Here is a 23,592-nt window from a genome sequence, read left to right as displayed (position 1 = left end):
CTTTAAGGCCATTTGTTGGTTGGTCCAGCAACTCCGATGGTCAGGAGCTGGTTTTCCATTTCATGATAAAGAGCTTCTGTCAAGTAAGAAGCACAGAAACACTGGGTTTTGATTATTTAGGTTTGATGTGAGAAAAGCAATTGCATCTCTGAGAACCCCAGTGTCCCCTTCCACTAAGTGAAAATTTAATTAATTTCATTCAGTAGTCACTGATTACTTAGTGAATCTTTTTAAGTGGACTCTAAATCTTTGGAAAAGTGAGAAACATGCACATAAATATGGAAATAAACTTACATGTTAGAGAGACAGCAAATAGTAAAAAGTTCCTTATTAATTGGTAACAATAGGATAGAATCTATTACAGCCATGAGGTTTGGGAATCATTCATTTAATCATTCATTCATTCAACAAATCTTTATTGAGCAACCTCTTTAAGAAGTTATAGAGAACTAAAATTAGAAAAACATTGCAAGTCTTCAAAGAGCTTAACATTTGCAGTTGGAAAGATACATAATAAAAATAATAAACAAACATGACTTGGCAGGTTAGCATGTGGTAAGAATATGGTGTTGAGGGGAGGGATTGGAATTTTAAATTAGATGCCTGTGGTAAGTCTTACTCCGAAAGTGATACTTAAGTAACGGCAAGAAGGAAGTCAGAATGACCTGACTGGACCAATGCGGAGAAAGCGCTCCAGGGACCTTGAGATGCTCTATGAAGGTGTTTCAAAGAGGGAGTGACGACTCATGTCACAACCGTTAAGTGAGATGTGCAGTGCCCAGTGACCCCTGGATGTGGTAATGTGGAGCTCTGTGGTGACTGTGCCAAGTGCAGTGTCAGTGGAGTGGTACCAGGGAGAGCCTGGAGTGGCTTTACAAAAAAAAAAAAAAGAGGAAAGGCGGTGAGAAGAGTTTGCTATAACCTTCATAGCAAAATGGGTCAGTGCAATGGAGCAGAAAGTAAAAGGGTAAGGGGCTCAAGGTGCATTAAGTAGCAACAGGTCCGTAAGGCAGTGGAGATGATCCAGAAGCAATAGAGAGTGATGGAGGGAGGGGAGAGAGAGAGAACAGAATTCCCCAAGCCTGCTGTTTCATAGCAAGATAGGCTCCCTCCCTTTCCTTTTTTTGGTTGAAGTAAGAGATTTTGCAGGTTTTCAGAACAGATTGTACTGTTCAGACTGCTTATTCTCAAGAGAACCTTTAAGGCTATTTTATCTTCTGCAAGTAAAGTTTACATTCCATTATTTTTATTTCCTTTTGAAATGTCCAGAAAGTGACACGTGGAGGAAATACTGTTTAAAATTTATCTTAAATGTTACAGTGTAAGGTCTATTTGGTGTGATGGTGGTGGTGGTGGTGTGTGTGAGTGTGTGCACGTCCACACCCCCACGCCTGAAATAATTTTGCAATTCTAAACTCTTTCAGTATCCAGTCGGGAAGTTCCGAGTCAGACACTCGACTGGAACACAAAGTATTGGTAAGAAATGTTGCTTGTGTGAGTCCTTTTTTCTTTAAAACCATTGCAGTTCATGAGAGCTTAATTTATTCATATTAAGGTTTTTCTGGATTTACTTTAGTGTTCTTGTTGGACTAATAAAGATTTTCCAAACAAGGAACATTATCTCTCAGGTAAACGTCTGGAGTTAGGTGTGGTGTGCTGTGGCCTTCGCTATTTTGACACGTAGTATCACCTGCTCTCTGTGGCCCTCCCATAGTGCAGACATGCTGGATCTTGAGAAGTATTACCTTCTCTGTGAGGGAATCCTAGCAGTCAGACACGGCGTAGGTGAGGAAGTTCACACTATTTGGTTTAGTTGGGCTGGTGTTTAAATCATGGTGCTATGGTCTCTATATGGTTTGAATATTCCCAAGGAGTCATGTGTTGAAAACTAGACCCCGCTGTGGGGCATGGGGAGGGTGGAAACTTCACCCAGTGGATGTGTTAAGAGGCGGGGCTTTGGGGAATATGTTTAGGATGAGACTGTCATTAGATTGGAGACCCCAAGAGTAGGTCTGGTTGGTTTGGTAGAGGAGGTGCAGAGATCACACACGCACGCACGCACGCACGCACGCACATTCCTTCTCTCTTGCCTGTGGTGTGATGCTCTGGGCTGCTTCCAAGCTCTGCCAGCAGAAAGGCCCTAGGCCGCTGCAGCTCCTTGACTTGCACCTGCAGAACTGTGAGCCCAGAGGCACTTCTTCACGAAGTAGCTGTCTCAGGGGTTTCATTGCCGTCATTTCGAGTCAGCTGACTGCATGCCCAGCTCTGACCCTGGAGAGCTGCTTACTCGAGGAGCCCTGTTACTCCTGAGGAGGCTGGGTCTTTTCTGCATGAGCCCAGCTGGGAACCACCACCCTCTGTTCCAGGTGAGGTTGTAGAGTAGGGTTGAGCGGGGTGCTGGGTACACAGAGGTCTGCAATGCTATTCTCTACTTTTATATGTTAGGGAATTCCTGATAAAGAAAATAAGCCATGAGTATTTCCTTAAACCCCCTTGATTCAGTTTTAGGACACATTAGCCTTCACTTAGAGACATCTCTGGAACAATCCTTTCAACTCTAAGGGAGAGGCATAGAAGAAAGATCAAAGGAGCAAGAATCCAAAGACATGGAATGGACCCAACTTTGTCACCTCTGAGCTGTGAGATGACAGTTAAGTCTCTGCAACTCTGAGCCTTCATATTCAACTGAACAAGAAGGAAGATGAGGGTTACATAGTCTCCAGGACTACATATAAGATATGGGGATGGGAAATGGTTGGCAAAGTACCCCCAAAAATGTTCAGAAGAAAACTTGTTAGGAACTGATAGCAATTGAATGGGCTTTGCTGTGGGCTGGAGAATTTTGCCCTTTAATTTCTGTTTCCTTCTGGATTCTACTTCTCTGGCTAAGAACATTGTATTCCCCATGAGTTGCATATAAGAACCTCACTTCTGCATGATTACTGTTGTTCTAAAAGTGTTAACGTCCTTGTCCTCAGTATAGTTCATTTAATCTGGCCCTGGACAAACTGGACACAGCTCCTAAATCCATAGTGATATTCAGAAAGAGGGTTTGTTGAAGAAACGGAAGGCAAAGGAAAAACCAAATTAGAATAGTAGGATATGATTTTAATTAAATTATTTTCCAACTCCAATGATAATTTACTCCTTATACTGCTTTGCGGGAGGGGGACTAGGAAAAGAAAACCCAATAAAGAACCTTTGTTTTATCAAATGGAGATGTTTGTGATTCTGTTGCCCAAATAAAGAGAGCCCTGGACCAGCAGCACATAAAAAACCATTTCTCAGTGTTTGCCTGGGTTTGGGAAATGGGAGACTTCAGGCACCTGTCTCTGAGCACTGCTCTTTCCTCCAAGGATGTGAACCAATCAGCACCCTAGAGATAACCCTTTCATTGGCAGCATCCGTGCTGATACCAATTACCACTGTTAGGATTTCTGCCTGGGGCTCCCAATTAGCTCCCTGCAGCTCAGAATCCATCCCCTTCCAATTAACAGTTGACATGGTTGGAAGCCCTGGAGCTGAAAGGAATTGGTTGTGCTTTAGTTCTTTTTGCTCTTCTAAAAGAATTCATTTAGCTGGAGGAAAGTAGAGTTAGAGACCTTGAGGCCATAGGACAGGCACAGCCACTGCTCCTTGCTTCTTGCCACGCAGTCCTGTTGAGTCGTGGAACTCACAGAACATAGAACTCAGCAGAACAGACTGCTGTGTGCCACGAGGAGCCACGTTACAGGTGCATCCATTGCTTCTCTGAGATAATTGTTCTTAGTTGTGGTTGTGGAGGCTGACAGGAACCATGGAATCTTTTCTACTCCTCTGTTTCTGTCCTTCACTGATTTGCACTGGTCTCTGAATATTACTGTAATCTTTGGACTCCCTTGGTAAACTCTGAATTTCTAAAGAAAGGAATGGGCTGCATTAGTCTCTGTATCTTTGGGAAGAAATTTCACACATTAAAGAAGCCTCCCAGTTAGTGCCCTTTGGAATGAAACCTGGAAGAGCTCCAGGCCCCGTACCAGGTCACTGAGACGAGCCATCTCTCTGAATCCTTACGGCATCTGGCACTGGCACTGTTAGACTGATCCTTTTTCTACTATTGTTACTGAATTGGAAAATTAAGGCCCTGTTATGCAGGAAGGTTCAGAGAGGTTCAAGAGCTTGTAGTTGTAGCATAATTGAAAAGTACAGATTTGCTGCACTAGCTTAGCTAGGAGTAGTACTGACTGATCCATCCAGGGAGATCCACTTCTCAGGTGCCAGGCTGTACCTGTGTGTCTCAACCCTATTTAGAATGGTGCTGAAACTGTGGTCCTTGCGCTGTTTTAGCATCTTTGCACAGAGAACAGCTAGTGCACATGAAACATCTCATGAGAACTTGTTTCAGAAATCAACACTTGACTGCAAGGAGACTTGGCCAGAGCACAGTTAGGATTGTTCCTCCCAGGGAGGTCCTGAGAATCCTGACTCAGGGAGATGAGCGATGTGAAACACATGGTGTCATTGGTTACGTGGAGTGGCACATCCAGAGGTGAGATCTGGATCTGAAGTCACTAGTGCTGGAATATGCATGTAGCATAAATTCATTATACACAACTAGTCTTGTTAACAAAACTTCATAAGACATGGAGCTTTCAAGTTGCAATTTAGGGATAACATCAGCAATAATCCTCATTGTAAGTGCCAAAGATACAGAAGCACTCTTTTGCTATCCAAGCTGTAAGGTCAAATTCATGGTATATAGTATAGGAAGTCAGTTTTATAAAATGACCGTAAGTGCTAGATTTTTGTGTTTTACAAATTAGAGAAGGTAAGCAGTGTTGGAAGTTGGGTCAAGTGTAGAAATTCTCTTTTCTTTTAGCACTTGCTATGCCACTGAATTTGCAGGAAACATGTAGTTCATCACATTCCTACTTTCTCACAATTTTAACATTCTAAGATGGGTTTTGGAAGATTTTTTGATGAGCAGGCTTTCAAATCATTAATGAATCAAGGTTGTTAACTTATCACTTGCACTTTAAATGAACACTGCAACTGACTGAAAGAATTCTTATCTCTCCTGAAAATGAGAATATAGAACTGTATTTCCATGCATATTTAAGCAGGAAGAAGGATTGCTGTGGTAAGATGTAGGCTTTTTGTTTTTTCTTTCCTAGGCAAGAGATAATTGTCTCAGAACTTTTTGTCGTGCCTTCTTTATGTCTTCTCTCTGGGAGAGTTGATGCATTTTGACCTGAGTATACACACGTGAAGCCATCACCACAATCAAGATAGGGAGCCTGCCCTTACCCTTAAAAGGGTTTCTCGCCTCTTCCATCGCTCCCACCCCCATCTTCTCATCTAACCCTCCTTTCAAGTCTCTGCCTGAGCTTTGCACAGTCGGAGCCCTGTGGTATGTATCTCACTTGCCTGGCTTCCTTGACTCAGCAGAATTATCTTGAGGTCCATCCTGCTGCGGATTGTATCGCTTCTCAGTGTGACTGCAGAGTGGTAGCCTGTTGTACCTGGTGTGCCCGTTCATTGATCCTTTCGCCTGTTGATGGACAGTGAGGCGTTTTCGCACATGGCGTTCTTCCAAACAAAGCTGTTGTGACTATTCTTGAGTGTGTGCTTTCTTTTCTCTTGAGTGAATACATGGAACAGGAAAGGTTGAATGACACAGTAGGCATCGTTTCAACTTTTTGAAAACCCACTATCATTTTCCATTCCTTTCAGCAGACAATGGATGATTCAGTTCATCTCTGTTCTCTCCAGGCCTGGTAATCCTTTTTTAATGTTAGCCATTCTCATAGGAAGAGTTGTATATTTTTGGGTTTTAATTTGCATTTCTTTAATAACTACCAACATTGAGCATTTTGTGGTTTTTTTGTGTTTTACTTGGTCAAGTAACTTCCTATCTTGTCACTTTTTAAGCTGGGTTGTTTCTTATTTTGCACTTGGAAGATAATTTTTTGCATATGTTTTCTAAGAATTTTCTCCAATCTGTGGTTAAGTCTTTCCATCTTCCTAATAATCTTAATAGCAATCTGTTTTCGGAAGAGCAGAAGTTTTTGGAACCTGATAAAAGAAATCTTTGCCCAAGGTTACACATATTTTCTTCTAAGTCTTCTTTTAAAAGCTGGTAAGCTCAGGTTTTATATTTAGGTCTAGGATCCATTTTGAGTTCATTTTGGCTGCCGATGAGTCACAGCTGAGCGTCTCCAGGAATTCCCCTCAGCTGAAGGTGCTGCCCTGGCCCCAAGATGGCCTCCTCTTCAAAGGACCAGGCTGCATTCCTGGGCTGGAGGATGCAGTAGGCAGGCCTGCCCTCCTCCCTCCGATTGGGAACAGTTCTGAACAGCTAGGCCAGCTGCAGGCACCCTTAAGCATCATCCCTTCTTCTGTAGGTACCACGCCAATGGCCTTTCTGCAGCCAGAGCTGCTTGGGAGTCTGCTTCCTGGGTCCTAGCCCAGTCCAACCACAAAATGAGAATGGGGTAACCCAAGGCATGAGGTTTAGTGAAAGGAAATTCATGAGAAAAGCTTAAATAACCTCTGTGGTGGGACGACAGAACATAGGAATGGACACAGTCACTGTGACTTCGTTTGGGTCAGAGTGTTAGTGAGTATCTGCACTTAACACATCATGGTGATAACCTAAAAATTTGCTGTTCCACAAAAGGACACACATAGTACATAAATAGCATAAGTTGCACCTATTTCTAGGGACACAGGCTAAAGGAGAGTAATTTTATCTCCCCAGATAGTTGAGAGGGAGAGATGAGCTTGGATTGCTAGCCCTGTTCAACCTTTCCTGCTGCTGCTCTCCTGCTGAAGTCTTGGAACAAAGGAGGGGCTGATCCATGGCACATCCTCCTGCTAACTTCCCAGTCCTCCTGTACAACTCTCTCATCCACTTTAAATCGTGTCGCCTAAATTCTATACAGAAAACACGTCCTTTTAGGTCAAACAAGGCATATGAAGGTGGTAGTGATGGTGTCAACGACAGTGGTGAGAAATGTTTGCCCCTCTTGCAGGGGGCCTCTCGGGAACTCCTGGGTGGATGCTTCATGTGAATGTGCTCATTGATCCAGGTAGCAGGGGAAAGTGGAGGGGGATTTACACAGCTCTACCCAGCAGTTAAACACAGCACCTGCTCCCACTGTACCGGCCAGAGAGTGAGATTCCTGCAAACAACCTTAAGGGCTGGGGAGATGAGGTGATGTCATATGTCTGGGAGAAATTTCAGAAATTGGTGGACAGAAAGAGTAATATAAATATTAGATGAATAAACAGCCTAAGAAAAGAATTAGGACTGTCAGATTAAAAAAAACAAAAACAAAGGAAAACATCAACTGTAGAAGGTCTCATTGGAAAAATTTCCATTTGAGAGCAGAAGCCATAAAATTATCTTAGGTGACAATGAGGTTCGCCAAAGGTCTGGACGGTGTTCTTTAAAAAGAAATGAACCTTTACCAGTGACTGGGTAAGATGGACGCCTTCATTTTTAACTTCTGTGATGGAGTTTAATGTATAAGAAACAAAAGGTGCTGTCTGCATGCAAATAGGTTTTTTTAAATGTCAAAAAGCAAGGAAATGGAGAAAGCATATGGCGCTCAAGTAGACTGTTTGCAGTAGTGTGCTTTTACAGATTCCCTCAAGAGTGTACGTCCTGCAAAGCAGCTTTACGAAGGCAGCGTTGGCATGTCTGCAGATGGGTCTCGTCAAGTGCCCGTGGCTTCAAATGGCAAAAAGTTCCAAACACCTGGCACGACTTGGGGGGGAAGCAGGCCAGTTGGTGCTGCGAAGTGCTGACAGGTGTTTGCTGCGAGGGTGGAAACGTTCAGAAGGTGGTGTGCGCAGCAGGCAGTGGGGAGATGTAAAAAGGGGGCAGATGTTAGATATGTAAACATGGGGGTTCACGGGCTTCGGAATATTTCCACAGTTAGTTCCCTCCCTCAGTGTGGATATACCGTCCTAGATACAGATTTAGAAGGGTGCTTCTTGGAGATGAACGTTGACTCTTTGTATTTTGGATAAAATCAAGTCTCCCCTGCACTTGGCTTGGCTTTGGAGATTTGCGTTCGGAGAGCAAGGAAAGGCTGTGCGCATGTGCTTTGGGGGCTGTTGGCTCATTCTGCCTTGGAGGGGACGTTTCATGGGGTGGGAGCTGAAGAAGGTACACATCGGATGCACATTTCCCAGAGAGCAGATAGCGTCCCACGGGCGCTATAGTTGCCAGCCTGGCTTTTCTCAAAGTGGAGGCTCTCCGGCTGCTTGGTGAGAGGCTGGGGGACAGCGGGCTTGGCTTGGGGCGAGCAGTGCTTACATGCTGGCTCTGCAGGCTGCAGCGGCTTCTGGCCACCCTTAGTATCATCAGGCACCTTAGGTCTGATCAGGTTAATTTATTTTGATAATTGGGTTAAATTAACGCTTGTTGCTGGGGATCATCGCCTCGGGCCTCCGTGCCAATAGCTCTGTATGTCTTAGGTCAGGTGTCAGAGTTGGTTACGTGGATGATAATAATTGCAATCAATGTCTTGGGTTATCTTGACTCGGAGAGGTTTGCAGAAATGGAGGGGTGTTCCAAGTTTCGGTGAGAGTTCTTTTTTTATTTTTTCCAACAAGTTGAGTTTCTCTTTGAAACAAAATCGTGCATTAACACACAAGATAACGTAGTAACTGTATCTCGTAAGAAAACAGCATATAGCATCGTGTTAGCCTAGTTAAGATGCACTTATATTCAAAAACAGTAATGGGAAAATATTTGTAGCACCTATGACAATGTAACGTCCTTGACACCTGAAGATCTTACGTAAATGTAAGAAATGACCCAGCAGTTAAACAGAAAATGGGTTGAGAACACAAGCTAGGATGCATTGTTGTGCAGTTGGTCTAGCTGCTGCTTCAGACACCAGCATCCCGTACCAGTGCCAGCTTGAGTCCTGGCTGTCCTCTTGGATCCAGCCTTCTGCCAGTGCACCTGGGAAGGCAGCAGAAGATGGCTCGAGGCCTTGGGTCCCTGCCATCCAGGTTGGAGAGGAGGCTGGAGCTCCAGGCTTTGGCCTGGTCCACACATGGCTGTTGGTGCCATTTGGGGAATGAACTTGTGAACAAGGGATCGATCTCTGGGAAAAACAAGCTGCACGTACAAAAGAAAAAACATAAGCTGCCAATAAGATTTCTAAATTAGCAAGTATCAAATAAGAAATCTACATCAGTAGAAGACAAACATTGAAAATGTAAAGGTGTACAGAAACTAGTTGGTTGGACATGTCCCTTTGGGTATGTAATCTTAATTTTATAATGAGACTTTAGTGTTTTTTTTTTTGTTTGTTTGTTTGTTTTTAATTTTTGACAGGCAGAGTTAGAGAAACAGAGAAAAAGGCCTGCTGGGTTTCCCCTCAGGTGGTCACTACCAGGCCACCTCCTTTTTTTTTTTTTTTTTTTTTTTTTGACAGGCAGAGTGGACAGTGAGAGAGAGAGAGAGAGAAAGGTCTTCCTTTTCTGTTGGTTCACCCCCCAAATGGCCACTGCGGTCGGCGTGCCACGCCAATCCGAAGCCAGGAGCCAGGTGCTTCTCCTGGTCTTCCATGCGGGTGCAGGGCCCAAGGACTTGGGCCATCCTCCACTGCCTTCCCGGGCCACAGCAGAGAGCTGGCCTGGAAGAGAAGCAACTGGGACAGAATCCGGCGCCCCAACCGGGACAAGAACCCGGTGTGCCGGCGCGGCAAGGCGGAGGATTAGCTTAGTGAGCCACGGCACTGGCCAAGACTATAGTCTTTTAAATACAGCAACCATTACAAATAGATAAATATATTTAATATATCAAATATATAAAAATCTCTTGGTGGTAGGATTCTGTGTAATTTTGGTTGTGGCTTTTATACCTTTTTGCTTGTGTGCATTTTTGTGACATGCATATAAAAATCTGGCATAAAGCACACATGTTCTTTCCTGTGTTTCCTGTGAGTATCTCTGCTACCTTTCCCATCTGTCATCACACTGTGAGCTCCTGAAAGGTGGGGAGTTCTGTGAGTTCTTCTTACCCTCCCAGCTTAAGCTCTGGATCTTCTATATTAAAGACATTCACTACACAAGAACAGTTTTCATGTGTTTGATCCTGAATAACTGGCCACGTTGTGTTTTTCAGTTAGAGAAGAAAGCTCACTGGAATCATACCCTTAATGTAAAGGAAAATTAAATTATAAGATGTTTTTAAATTACATGTGGCTTGGAAACATTCTTTGGAAAGGATTAAGTCCTGTTTTGCTTGCCTCACATGCCTAAGGAGAATGTAATAAATTCTAGAACAGCCTGCTTTCCCTGGGGGCTATTACCAGTGGAATCTTACTTAAAATAGAAATATCTATGGCCATGGTAACTGTGTTCTGAATCTTGTTAATCTTTCTCTTTCTAAATGCGAAAGCATTTGGTGTCTCAAAATGTGTTCTTCCATTCTTCGCTGATAATCATGTTACTGGAAATCTAGAAGAAAGTCTCCCATAATGACTTTCTTTGTGACAGCTCGTCACGTTGGGCTGAGATCCCAGTGGTTCAAATGCTCAGAACTGCTTTGGGGATTAAAAAAAAATGGTCAAGTACCCAGAAAGTAGCTTTCAAATAACTTCAGTTTCTAACCTTGAGGCAGGGTTGAGGATGACAATTCAGAAAAATTCAATCAATATTTGCCACCTGAATCAAATAAAACCTTATAACTTATCTCTAAAATCAGCTTTCAAATAGCTCATCAACGAATAATGATACAGTAAAAACAAAAAAAAACTTGTGAAATTTTAACAAAATTTAAATACAGTAAATAAAATATTTTATAAAGTAAAAATTTTTGATGTGAACATCACTAAAGATGGAAGATTTTGTTATACATCCTTATAGCTAAACACCAAAGCCCAACTTCTTGACACAGAGTCTGTCCTGTATGAGAGTACTCTATTTCCTTTTTTAAAAAAAATTGCTTTGAGCATTAGAGAGCCAGAGTTACCATTCATTGGTCCACTTTGCAAATACCTATAATGGCTGGAGTGGAAGTAGGGGTCAGGAACTGAATCCAGGTTTCCCTGGGGGTGGCAGGGAACAGTTACTTGAGTCATCCCTGCTGCCTCCGGAGGTTTGCTTAACCAGGAAGCTGGAGCCAGAAACCGAACCCAGCCACTGCAGTAATTGCCACGGGAGTCCCAGCCAGAGAGTTAACTGTCGGGCAAAACGTCCACCCTGCCCTGCCCCATTCCCTTTTTCTCCTTAGCGATTGTTGTCACTCATTGATTGATGAGTTTGTTCTAAGTCTTAGGAAATCATGATCTGAAGATTGATGGTCTCTGTATGTGACTTTAAATGATAGTCGCCTTAAAATTTTTTACAATAAATGGAAATTATTTTAATATATTTTATTTAAGGTAATATATCCAAAACAGTGCTAACGAGATATTTTCAGACTAAGCACATTTCAAGTACCCAGGATTCACATGCACAGTGGCTGTCGTGTTGGACAGTGGTCTGTGGTGCCTGGGTGCTTGATGTTCCTCTTCCAATTTGAGAAGCAGGAGAGGTCTTCTCCGTCAGCATTGCTCTCTTGGGGCATTTTGAGTTAAAACAAGAAAGCTGACACATTCTCAGTCATGCTCAATGAAAGCCAAAAACATACGACAGAAACGGTGTCGCCTCTTTTATACCTTCCTGAAAGATGGTGCACTATATTGAGCAACTCATTAAGGAACTAAAAGATGACCATTAACTTCGCTGTTGTAATTTTCATCAAAGGGATTCCACTGTATTGGTATTTTTAAATCTTTTTAAAATAACACTTGCACATAATTGAGTAACAATAGAAAATCATTCCTAGAGTGACAAAATAGCAAACGTTTCAAATACAGAAAAAATGAGATGATTGAGATTTCAGTATATGTATTAGATACTAAAAGTATCCAATAGACCTGTATAATAATTACAAGATAGAATTTACTTTAATTCTTAAAAATAATTATTTTGGGGCCAGCGCTGTGGCATAGCTGCTAAAGCCACCACCTACAGTGCCAGCATCCCATATGGGGGCCAATTCAAGTCCTCGCTGCTGCACTTCCTATCCAGCTCCCTGCCAACGCGCCTGGGAAAGCAGCAGAAGATGGCCCAAGTCCTTGGGACCTGCACCCACATGGGAGACCCAGAGGAGGTTTCTGGCTCCTGGATTCAGATCACCTCAGCTCCAGCCATTGTGGCTATTTGGGGAGTGAACCAGAAATGGAAGACCTTTGTTTGTCTCCCCCTCTATCTCCTCCTGTGCCTCTGCCTCTCTGTAACTCTGCCTTTAAGATAAAACATTTATTAAAAGGTTTTTTTGTTCTTTATAAGACCACTATAAAAAACTGAAAGTTATAAATACCAACTTCTATAAATGCTAAAAAAATTTTTTAAAAACCTATAATGGGGCCCAAAAGACTTTCATATTATATATATAGGGTTAAATCTCATTAATAAAAAAAAAAAAAAAGGTGGGAGAAAATTTGAAAGCCACTGAGTGTAAAATCTCCCTTCTCTTCCCACGATCTTCAATCTTCTTGTCTAGTTTTCTAGGCAAGAAGACTTTGTAAGTTTTCTCTTAAATTCCTTTAAAATTTTTTCTTTAGCTGTGGTTCATACTCCTTGCTCCTCTTCAATGTCCGGAACCCCATGAGAGTATCCCGCTAGAAGGTCAAGGCAGAGAAGAAACAGGGCGATTTGAAAGCCCTCTGGTTGGCAGGTGGCGCCCTCCCCAGCTGCACTGCTGAGTGTTTGCTTTGGCGTTGTGCATTATGATTGCCCATTTCCCACAGTGAGTAGCCAGGCTAGGTGCAGCGGGTGCAGAATGAGATCAACTCCAGACTTCCCCCTCCGCTGTGAGTGTCCTGAAGCCGCACCCAAGAAACATAAACCCAGAACTTAAAAACATAGTTTTATTTTATGTTTTTACTCACTGCTGTGGATCCAGCATGGTGCTAGGCATTTTCCTGAATTACCACAGTAAATCATCTGAGCGGTCCTGGAGTTATCATCTCCAATTTTATAGACGAGCAGAGGGAGGCTCAGAATAATGAAGTCACTTACTGAAAGTCACAGGAAGAGTGAATAATTACTGCTACTTGAGGGACCTCGCAGTGGTCAGATTCATGTTTGAAATCAGCAGAGCCCATTCTAGCTGATATTAGGAGGGAAGAAGCATTCTGAAAGGCTGTAAGCTATTTCTGAGGGTGTGAGGGTCAGCGGGTCTGGCTTGGAGACTTCCCCTCTCTACCCTGCAGGCTTCGGGGACCAGCCTGTTGGCTGCCACAGGGCAGAGGCACAGCATCCCTGTCACTCCAGTTGAGTAGGACATTGTCCTGCCAAGGCTTCTGTCACTTCAGCTTCTGCACCTGCTGAGTCCGTTCTGGTGGGCGCCTTTTCCCTAGCACGCTTGTCTGTATTGAAATCAGAGGCTGCTGTGTCCAACTCGGGAAGCCTAAGTAACTTGTCCACTCCTTGCCTGCGAAGGATGCTTAGAAGGGAGTTCCTGGCCCCTGGGGAACTGGAGAATGTGAAATTCTCCCAGTAGGGGAGACCCTAAGCAGGCAGAATGGCAAGGTAGCCAATCACACCTAGGTCAAGATGCTTTTGGTATGATGGTACCGTTCCACAGATGAGAATACTGACGCTCAGTGAGTAGCTTCTATTGGGTGTGCTGTGTCTTCTCTCTGCTACTCTGGGCCAGGCCAGACTGGCAGACCTTAAAAGAAGTGGAAATTCACTGAAGAAAGTGAGCCTCTCTTCTGTCCTCAGCTTGCCTTATCATTTTGGAATGTGCTATGGAAATTGTTGCTGGGCTTTTATCTGATACAAAGGATGCATAACACATTGCCCCTTCAGATCTTGTAAGGAGCAAGGCTGTGCAAATGCCAGGCAGGGAGGAGAAAAGAGCTTTCTCATAGAACATCAAGTTCAACTAAGGATCCTCTTGCTAAGTTTTGGGAGCACCATCATTGGACTCTGCACGTGGTTCTTAGCACGGCAGTTACGTTTCTGGGATCTTCTTAAAGTTAACTTATTTAGAATCTCAAACTCATTGGTAAGAAAAAAGAAACTCCTTCCACTCTGAATACTCTCAATCATAGAACAGTTGCTGTTGAGTATACACAGTGTCCCAGTGATGGGTTCAACAAGACCGGCTTTGAAAAGCTGCCTAGGCTATGGCAATACAATTTCATGACCCCATTCATAAGCTGACTTGAAGATCTTGCGTCCCACAGCCGTGTGTTTCCGTTGGAATTCGTGGGAGGATGAAAACATGGTTGGTCAGTGTGTCAAAGAATTCAATCTGAGCTTATCTATGAAGTGTCAGAAAACAAGTAACTCGGTCACAAAAGGACTTAACTATGTAAAGAACTAACTTTACAAATGGGGAAAGTATTTGTGGTATGTTATGCCCCGCTTAATGGAAAATTTTATTTAAACAGCCTTTTTGGAAAGTTTTTAAAAAATAAAACCCATTGCTTCAGTAAGAATATGCTAGGTTTTTGCCTTTTTACAGTTTTCATTATTTATACTCTTTTTTTTTTTTACTTTATTCTCAAAACAGTTCTAAGAAGTATACAAGGAATAATTGAATAGGGGCCAGTGTTGTGGGATAGGGGGTAAAGACCACATCCTATATGAACACTGGTTCAAGTCCATGCCGCTCCATTTCCGATCCAGCTTCCCACTATGTCCCAGAAAAGCAGTGACAGATGGCCCAAACAACTGGCCTACTGCTACCCATGGGGGAGACCAAGATGGAGCTCCAGGCTCCTGGCTTTGCATGGTCCAGCCCTGGCTTTTATAGCCTTTTAGGGAGTGAACCAGTGCATGGAAGATCTCCCCCTCCCCTCCTCCCTCTTCCTCCTCCCCCTCTCCCACTCCATCGCTCTGTGTATCTCCCTCCTCCTCTGTCACTAAATCTTTGTAAAAGAAGAGTTGATTGAGTTTTAATAGGCTAATTCCTTTATTTCACTATTTATTACATGTGTGTTTTAAGTTACTTTGAATTGTTAAAATCTTGCATTGTGGTAGAAATCATATCAGAGTTACCATTTGAACCATGTTAAGTATTTTGAAATGCTCAGTGGTGTAAAGTATGTTCACAGTGTTATTTTTGAAAGATAACAAAATATTCTCAATAATGCCATTCCCTTCCTTTGTCTATTCTCATATGAGTAAAATATATTCTCATTATAGGACCCTGGACTTAATGGTCCCCAGGACAAGTGAACTCCAGTGCCTGTGTTGCTTCTGTACTGAAACCGGGCTGCCTTCGGAAGACAGCCTGCTCTAATGTCCAGAAAAAAAGGAACTCTTGGTTTCCTTTTAACTTGGGGAATTTTCCCAGTAGGAAAAGAGTCTGTATTTATTCCTCTGTACAATTTATACAGAGGCAGCAAGAACACCCTGATATGCCCATTCATTAACATATTGCCTTTGATTTTAGAATAAAAAGTACAAGTGATTGGAAGAAAATATTCTCTCCAAAAAAGTGAATTCTTAATTTGGGCTGTAGGGATGGTATGAAAAAGGGTGTTTGCCTTTCTGAAAGTATATACAAAATTAAGCAGATGTATGCTCATTGTATGTGTGTACAAATACGTGTATATACATTTTTTCTGATAATTCAAATTTTATCAGATAGTCAAAAGAATTTATGATTAACAGAAATCATAATAGCTGAGGCCTACCTCATGGAATAAATTCAGTAGCATACTTGGGGTCTTCAAAAAGTTGATAGTAAATGCATATTATGAAAACCCTATGCTCAAGTTTCAATCTGTTTTTGGACCCAAGCAAATCTTAGTTCTGTTTTTCCCTAAACTTTGCAAAGTACCCTTAGAGGGAATATATTGAACTCAAATTCTGGTGTCCTCTAAGCCAGAGCCTGTTTGACTTTTAGCTTTAATACCAGCCATGGAAGATAGATCCTGTTTACCAGGCCCCCTTTCTCTTCCAGTGCTACTACTGGTACAAGGCCTACACTTGTACGAGTGTGAAAAGAGTGTGAAAGAGCCTACACAGCATAGTTACTTCAGATAGAACTGGAGTGTTTGAAAACAGGATAGGGAGGCCTCTTAACACCTTCTGGCATCTTCCAGAATTCTCCTCAAAGGGAAAAGAACAAGACCCCAGTGCCCAGAACAGTATATTATGAGTGAGCATGAAAGTGTTACATTAACCACCAAACTTTGGACATTCTTTTGATTTTTTTTTTTTAAACATCAAATTGAATTCCAGGTTTTTTGCATTGGAGTGCGACTCTAAGCTGAGAGTTGTGGTGAGGAGATTAATCATCCCTGTCTTGTTACCACTAATTTCCCCCACTGCTTGGCATAAATACCTGGCCAATAGCCCTCCATAAATATTTTTTGAACTCAAACGAATTGAATTACTTTGAACTGAATTGAAATGAGAGTTGGCAAGTTAAGAGTTTGGGGTAAGCCATTATTTTAAGTTATTTATGAAGCTATCAAATGCCACAGGGTCATTTCTCTTCAACTTCCATGCCAACAATCTTTTTATAAATTAAAGTCTGAGTCAACAATCCCTTTCTGAGGTCTTTTTCTTTTTTTTCTTTTATTTTATCAGTCAGTGCTATAGAAATGGAAAAGTAGTTAAATTTTCACAGGAAGAAAAGTTGACCTTTAGAGGTTTTTTTTTTTTTTTTTTTTTTTTTTTTTTTTTTTTTTTAGAAAAATAGGATCCTGGAAACTTTCTAAATGTGACATTACAGAAAAGTGCATTCCAGGGGAATTCAGGGATCATGTTTTTGGAAAGGCCACCTGATAAAATAGTCCAGAAGTTAACAGAGATCCCTTAAATAGGAGGTCTGCACACTTCCGTATTTCCTAAGAATTTTTGTCCTTGAAAGAGAGTGAGTTCTCTTAGGACTGCCAACTTTCCTTTTTTTTTTTTTTTTTGAGAAATGACACTGAAGTACAGGAGTTTCCAAAGACCACCACCATCATTTGTGAAAGGAACATCCTCTTGACACACCAGCGAGGAATACCATCCTAATCTCGGAGCAATCGACAGCCCTGTGAGTGGAATAAATCTCGGCTCCATGAAATATTCAGCGTCCTCTTCAACATTTTGCTTTGTCCTCTCGTTCCTGATGGTGGAAATGTTATCATAAAGCAACAGTGAGCCTCTAGCTGACGTGGGGAGCAGGAAGACAGGAAAGCCTTTGGCTGGACTTCCTTTGTTGCCAGTCCCCATCAGCTCGACACCCTTGCCTTTCTTTGCTCTTTGTGGGAGAACTGGTCTACCTGGACCCTGTGGCTTGTGGTGGGCTCCGCCCTGGGGGAGAAACAGACAGGAGAGCAGAAGGTGAGGAGAGAGAAGGTGAGGCTTCTTACTCCACTGATCTGTGCCTCCTGCCCTCAGGGAGGGCCTGGCAGCATGTGCATGTCTGTACTCTGTGTTCTTCCTAGATGCATCCTCACATACTCTCCCAACCCGTCCCCATACCTCTTCCATGAAGACAAGGCAAAGAGCTCTGCCACCTGTACGGAGCTGATGCCCTTGAACTTGGACTCCCCCTTGGTCCTCAGTCACAGCATTGGTATGTCCATGTGTGTCCATCTAGGGTCTAGTCAACACTTGATTCGGTTACAGATGGAAGTGCTGAGGCCCATCCCAGCGGAGCAGCTGGCCCAAAGTAACCTTGCCCGGAAGAATCCCGTCCTATACCAAGCATGGGGTCCCAGTCACAAGCAGAGTGCCCGTTCATCAGTGCTTGCCTGGCACCCTCCATAGCCAGCTCCTGCCCAGGCCTGACGATGGGCTCCTTCTGCAACCTGGTGTTGTATTCTATTTGCATTTTACCTTCAACTTTCTTACTGAGTGATGACTGAGGCATCCCTGAACACAGAGGAATGCTGTTTGCACTGGAAAGGACGGGAACTGGGGGAATGGAGTTGTTAGACTTCCTCTAAAGCAGAAATAGCCTAAGAAACTGTTGGCAAAAGCCAAGCACAGAAGAACGTGAGGTTTCTGCTGTGCAATGAAATTCTGGCCAGGAATGATGAGGAAGAGGGATGATAAGGCCGGGGTGCGAAGTGGAGGTGGTGTGGGTGGTGGACAGGGAAGAAGGTGGTTCACTGGGGAGGGCAGGTTTGGAGGAATGAGGACGCACAGGGCCGTGGTGGGTGCCTGGCAACCAGCAGGAGAATGCGGCAGTAGTGGAGAGATGAGATACCAAGCAGGCAGGAAGCTCCCCGTGAGAAAATGTGTCCAAGGTGCGTTTCTTCTGGTGGGAAGTTGCTGCACCACCAAGCAGGGTCCCAGATCGTTCCAGACGTTTCAGTCTCTGCCTCTGAGCTGTGTCCAAATGCGCTTCTGTGAAGCCGGAATTTGTTAGGACCACACTGCGATTTAGCAATCTTGGCTTTTGACTAAATGCACATGCATACATTGAGTACATGGTCTTTTTTAGAAAGTACGTACTTGATGATTTTCTCACTTGGTCTCTTCTTGATCTCTTGTTTAAATAGTGACCCTGCGGTTAAGTTCTTCCACTAGGATTTTAAAGGAAGCTACCCAGTTTGAATAACAGGTTTTTCTCCCGAGAGGCTTTGGGATAATGGAATTCTGAACCTTTGTCAAGTACTTCATCTGTTGAAGGAGTCACTGGTTTAACTCTGTACGTCTTGACAGCAGGCCCACATCATTCAGCCTCCTTGCCCTTGGCTGCACAAGCTGTCCCTGATCTTAACTAGCAGAGTTTCGCTGGGGCTCTGATCGCTGTCGGCGTCCCAGGCCTGTAGAGGGGGAAGCATCACTCAAAGGAGTCACTGTTGCAGCCTCTGAGCTGGTGCCACCACCCCCAGGACTGCTGAGCCTCCTGTCAATCAACAGTTAGTCAATGGGCGCCTCCTTAATTCTGAGTTAAGTCTTGACTCTGTACACAGGGGCCATAGCTGAAGGAGGGGGTCAGTCAGAGACAGAAGACAGAACCGGTCCTTAGGCTGGAGGGACTTCAAATGGCTGAGAAGGGTGTGCCAAGGTCATTTGTGGACAGAGAAAGAAAGGCTTAAAAGCAAGGAGAGATTCTCAAATTAGAAACTTGTGTAACCGAAATGCAGTCTACTCTTGCACTTGGGAGTCCCTGTAAGATCTGTTCAGTTAGTAAATGATCAACCTCAATACATAGAATAGTCAAGTGCCTTGAACTGTAATCAAAGAGCTTGCTGAATTGTTAATATGCACTATTATTTTAGTTGAATCATTTTGGCTATCTTAGCTGTATATACTGAGATTATTGGCTTGATATTTAGGAAGAAAATTTTTTAAGATGGAGTACAAATTCAATATGTTTTTTAGACCACACAGTTCAATCCTTCATGTTAATCTGTGGTATTTGTAGCATTGTGATGTCATGTAACAGACTGATTATTAATATAATTCACCTGCCCTTTAGCTTAATCAGGGAGTATTTGTTTTCATTATTAACACAAATTGCACGTGTCCACGTATGCCTGGAAGTAGAATGAGATGAACGGAGAAGATCCTGTCTTTGTGCTGTCTGTCGTGACACCTGGCCTACCTGGGACAGTCGCTGGCTACACCTGTTTAAGACTCTTTGGAAACACACACCCCCCCTTCAGAACCTGTAACCTCATGTATTCACCTGTTCCTGAACTTGTTCCTGCCTTTTTATTCCTCTGCTCGGTTAGTGGAGTCGTTTCCCAGTGACACACGTGCTTGCCTATATATAAGCTGTTTCCTGCCAAGGAGTTGGGGAGGCAGAGAAGGCCAGGTCACAGGCTGGGGACCTGTGGCTTACAGCTGGGCTATGGAAGACGCACTTTGCTTTTTCTACAGGTTACTCTGGTCACCCACTGTTCTACAACTCATGGATTTATGGGTATTGAACGTCCTGCGTTATTTAAAACAGTCTTCTGTCAGGCCTGTTTCGTTTGGCTTTGACTTAGTGCTTCTGTCTTCCTGGAAGTGATTGTCCCTGGCTGGGGAACGTTTGGGTGTTTGCAGAAATTGGCCTGGAGACATGGGTTGGCTGATCTACTAGGTTGGTTCATGCAAATTCTTTTTTAAAAATTTTCTTTAAGCTACACAACTTTGATGTATTTCCTATATACGGATTTAGGAACACAGTAGGGTCCTTGGTTCATGCCCTTCTTCATAGCAGTTTAGCAATGGAACAGGTTCAACCCTTAAAGGAAAACTTTAGAGGGGGACCAGACAGCCATGTGTGGCCGAGTTTGGCTTTGGAGCCAGGTTGGTTGTGTGCCGTAGCCACATTACTTTGCTCTTCATCCCATGCAGTTCCATCTATATCAGAGGCCAGTGGCAGGGGCTCTGTTCATAGCACTGTATATAAATGTATAAATGATCATGGAACCAAATGAAGGCTTTTTAAAAAATGTCGGGTTCTGTTTGCCACCAGATGGCTCTATTGTATCATCAGGAAATGTGTGCTTGCGTAAAAGTGGTGGTCTCAGAAACCAAAGGGAAAAAGCAAAGTGGCAGGCACTTTAGATCCATAGGAATGAGGGGGTTAATTAGAAGCAGCTGAGGCAGCAGGTGCACTCCTGGGAAAACAGGACACACCCAGGGAGACTATAGAAAGTTCAGGATCCTGGCAACTGGGCAGTTTTCCTCTTGCAGTTCTCACATTGCTCTGTGATTATACACCATCCCAGTGGCCAGAGAGTGAGTAGTTAGGATGTGCTCCAGACTCAGTAGGGCCTGTAACTGATATTTCCACACGACTTTGGCAGACTCTTCAGCTCTAGCTGAGCAAGAGGAACTTTAGGATAGTTTTTGAGAGGCAAAGTCTACAAGAGTCTTGATAGAAGTCATGGTAGCCAGACTCTGGGGGAAGATGAATCTGGTTCTGAAACACCCGGTGTCTTTGCTCTGATGACCTTTGTGGTAACAGTGTGAAGACAAGAGGAAAAATGGACATCTCTTGAGTGCCGATGACTCTGTTGCTCTCGGTAGGCAAAGGTTACAAATGCAGAGATTTAGACGACAACCTCATTAGGAATGTGACGTTTCAATTCTGCCCTCTTGAATTGAGTAGAAAAGATGCACATTAATCAAATTCCACTGAGAACAATTTTAATCTGAATTTCTAAAGCTATTTCGCTGTCATTTAATTTTCACTCTTCTCCCAGACACTAAACTGTTAAGTAAAACTCTTCAGTGATGACATTTTGTTTTACTGCTGTTTTTAAAAAGGGGAGGGCAGATTTGTGTGAGTTTATTAAGCCTATCCTGAGTCCATAAAATTGTTTTAGATGCTCTCAGGAAGCTCTGCATGTCAAAAAGTAATAGTTGATTATTGTTTTAAAGCAAGAGTCCCTGGACCCTGGACAGACGGCATTTGCTTTGGCCCAGCTTGAGTCCTTGGAGATTTGCCTAAAGGAAGCAGAAGAAAAGGCTAAAGTTTTATCCAAACAGGTAATACCTGTCATGGGAACTGGAAATATATATTCCTCCATGTGCAGTGTTGGCAAGTGTAAATCTAAACGTGTGTTCTAACCTATGTCACTGTTGATGTGTGTGCACACACATACAACGTATTTCATTCATTTTACATGTAGCAGTACTTTAATCTGTATGGAACTTTTCAGTCTTTTAACTTTTTTTTATGTTTACATTTGATTTCAGTTTCATTTGATGCAGGTCCTGAGTTAGGCGAGGCCTCTTTCAGCAGTTTTCCCGAATAAGTGAAGTCTATTTATATTGTCAGCGGAGGAGCCAAAAGATAAAATTAAGCCTTTTAATGCCCCACAGCACTGATTGTTTTGATTTATCTGAGGAAAGTTTACTTTGAAGAGAGTTCGTCAAATATTGACTTCCCTATGGGGCTTTGGAAGCTCACGGAGGCAGAGTGGACCATCGGTGGAGCCCAGGCTGTACCGAGGTCTGCACACCTTCCAGCTCTGTGTATGGCAGGTCCCTCATTTCAGACAGTGGCTTGGCTGTTAGTGAAGCTCAAACCATAAGACTGCTCTTTGCTGCCAATGCACAGTGCAGCTGTTTGTTGGAGTTACCTTTCCCCTGGAAACAGGGGCCTGTTGCAGAGAGCCGGGGTCCCCCCATGGCAGGGGGGTGCCAGTGCTTACTCTTAGTGACAGTCAGTGGAGAGAAAAATGACAGAAGGGACCCTAACAAAATGAAAACATACTTTTAAGGTATTTAGAAAGCAATTGAGTTTCAAAAATACTGCAGGCAGTATTGTTTTACAGTATCATTATACCAGAATTTTATTAGAATATTTGAAGAAACAAAGGGAAAGAGGTATTTGTGCTATTGATAAGGACTCCAAGGGCCCATGGAAAAGAAAGGAAGTGGGATACACAGTGTCACCCTCCAGGAGCCCTCAGGCACTGCCTCTGCCAAACATATTGGCCATGTTGCACAGTGGCTGAGCACTCTGGAAACTCTATGCACAATAGCCTACATGGATGTCCGGTCCCTGATTAGCCTTACATACAGGCCAATTAAACCTCTTCCTTTAGCAACACATAAAAACCCCTTTTGGGTTCCCTCCTGGTTACCAGGAGCTTTCTCTTTCTCTTGGTAAAGTTCACTGGGCTCTTCCTTCCTTGTCTGCATACCTTATTCTTTGTGGTCATGAGACAACCCAGCAGGAATAAAAAAGGCCTGTAACACTAAGAACTGCAACACAGAAATCTGTGACATTTCAGAACTTTTGGTGGGAAGAAGCATCTCCAGCATTTCTTGGGAATGAGACATAAATCCAAGTGATAAGAGCTGCAGACACTGGCTACATTATGAGAAAAGGAAGTATAGTTAACGTGCAGTGCACTGATACACACACAAAAGGCCTCCATTTATTTTTTTAATGTATTTTTCAGCTTAACAAAAATGTACGCCTCTTACATTGGGATGTGTTCACTGTTGACTGACAAGATGCAATTAACACAAGGGTTCACTAAGGAACCTTCATCAATTAAGGGTGATATGTTGTCATTTGGGGAATTTGCCATCTCAGATTGATCCCATAGTCCTGGCTTGTCAACTGTTTTTGTCCTCCAAACAAAACCAAGGCTCACCTTGTGACAATATTATGAATAACAGAAATTTCCTTGGTGAACACGAGTTGTCACTCAAAGCAAAAGGCTAACCATTTCAGATCCTCTAACCCAGGGAGAGGGCACCTCTAATGGCCTTTGGTTGCACTGAGATCAATGTTTGTTTTGTTATTGAGTGAGTTTAATTGATTGCTCATTTAAACCAGGGAGATTCAGGTCATTCCTGAAAGTACCCATTGCTTCTGTTCCTTATGAGATATTTTTATCCCATACAAATAGCCACTCCTATTTAAGAGTCTTAGCTGCGTGATCCCTTTATGTAACACGAAACAATTCAATGCATTTATTTTTTCAGAGTTGAGCTGATTAAATATAGAAAACGGAAACTTGCTCTTGCTCAGCTTCTTTGTAACTGGCATAAGTGAGATGCTGGTTTGGTGATTAGGGGCACAAATACTTACAGAGGGCTTCAGAAAGTTGGTGAAAAATTGGAATTGAAAAATGATGGGACTTTGCCATGAACTTTGTGAAGCCCCTTAGTGTA

At 43.1% G+C, this 23,592-nt stretch overlaps 1 protein-coding gene across 1 annotated transcript in view; it reads left to right on the top strand.

Annotated features, from left to right (window-relative positions):
• The first annotated feature begins 677 nt into the window (after positions 1 to 677).
• The window catches only part of LOC133758816 (coiled-coil domain-containing protein 192-like), a 136,878-nt gene continuing 113,963 nt past the window's right edge, over positions 678 to 23,592 (top strand). Inside the window, exons 1-3 of the mRNA XM_062189959.1 lie at positions 678 to 967; positions 1,425 to 1,476; positions 21,340 to 21,447. Of these exons, the coding sequence (XP_062045943.1) occupies positions 948 to 967; positions 1,425 to 1,476; positions 21,340 to 21,447 (180 nt within the window). The 5' untranslated portion in view covers positions 678 to 947. The remainder of the gene's footprint in view (positions 968 to 1,424; positions 1,477 to 21,339; positions 21,448 to 23,592) is intronic.

Source organism: Lepus europaeus, chromosome 4 (genome assembly GCF_033115175.1).
Source record: "Lepus europaeus isolate LE1 chromosome 4, mLepTim1.pri, whole genome shotgun sequence".
Taxonomy (NCBI): domain Eukaryota; kingdom Metazoa; phylum Chordata; class Mammalia; order Lagomorpha; family Leporidae; genus Lepus; species Lepus europaeus.
The sequence above is the reverse complement of the archived record's forward strand: the minus strand, read 5'-3'. Positions and strand labels throughout refer to the sequence as shown.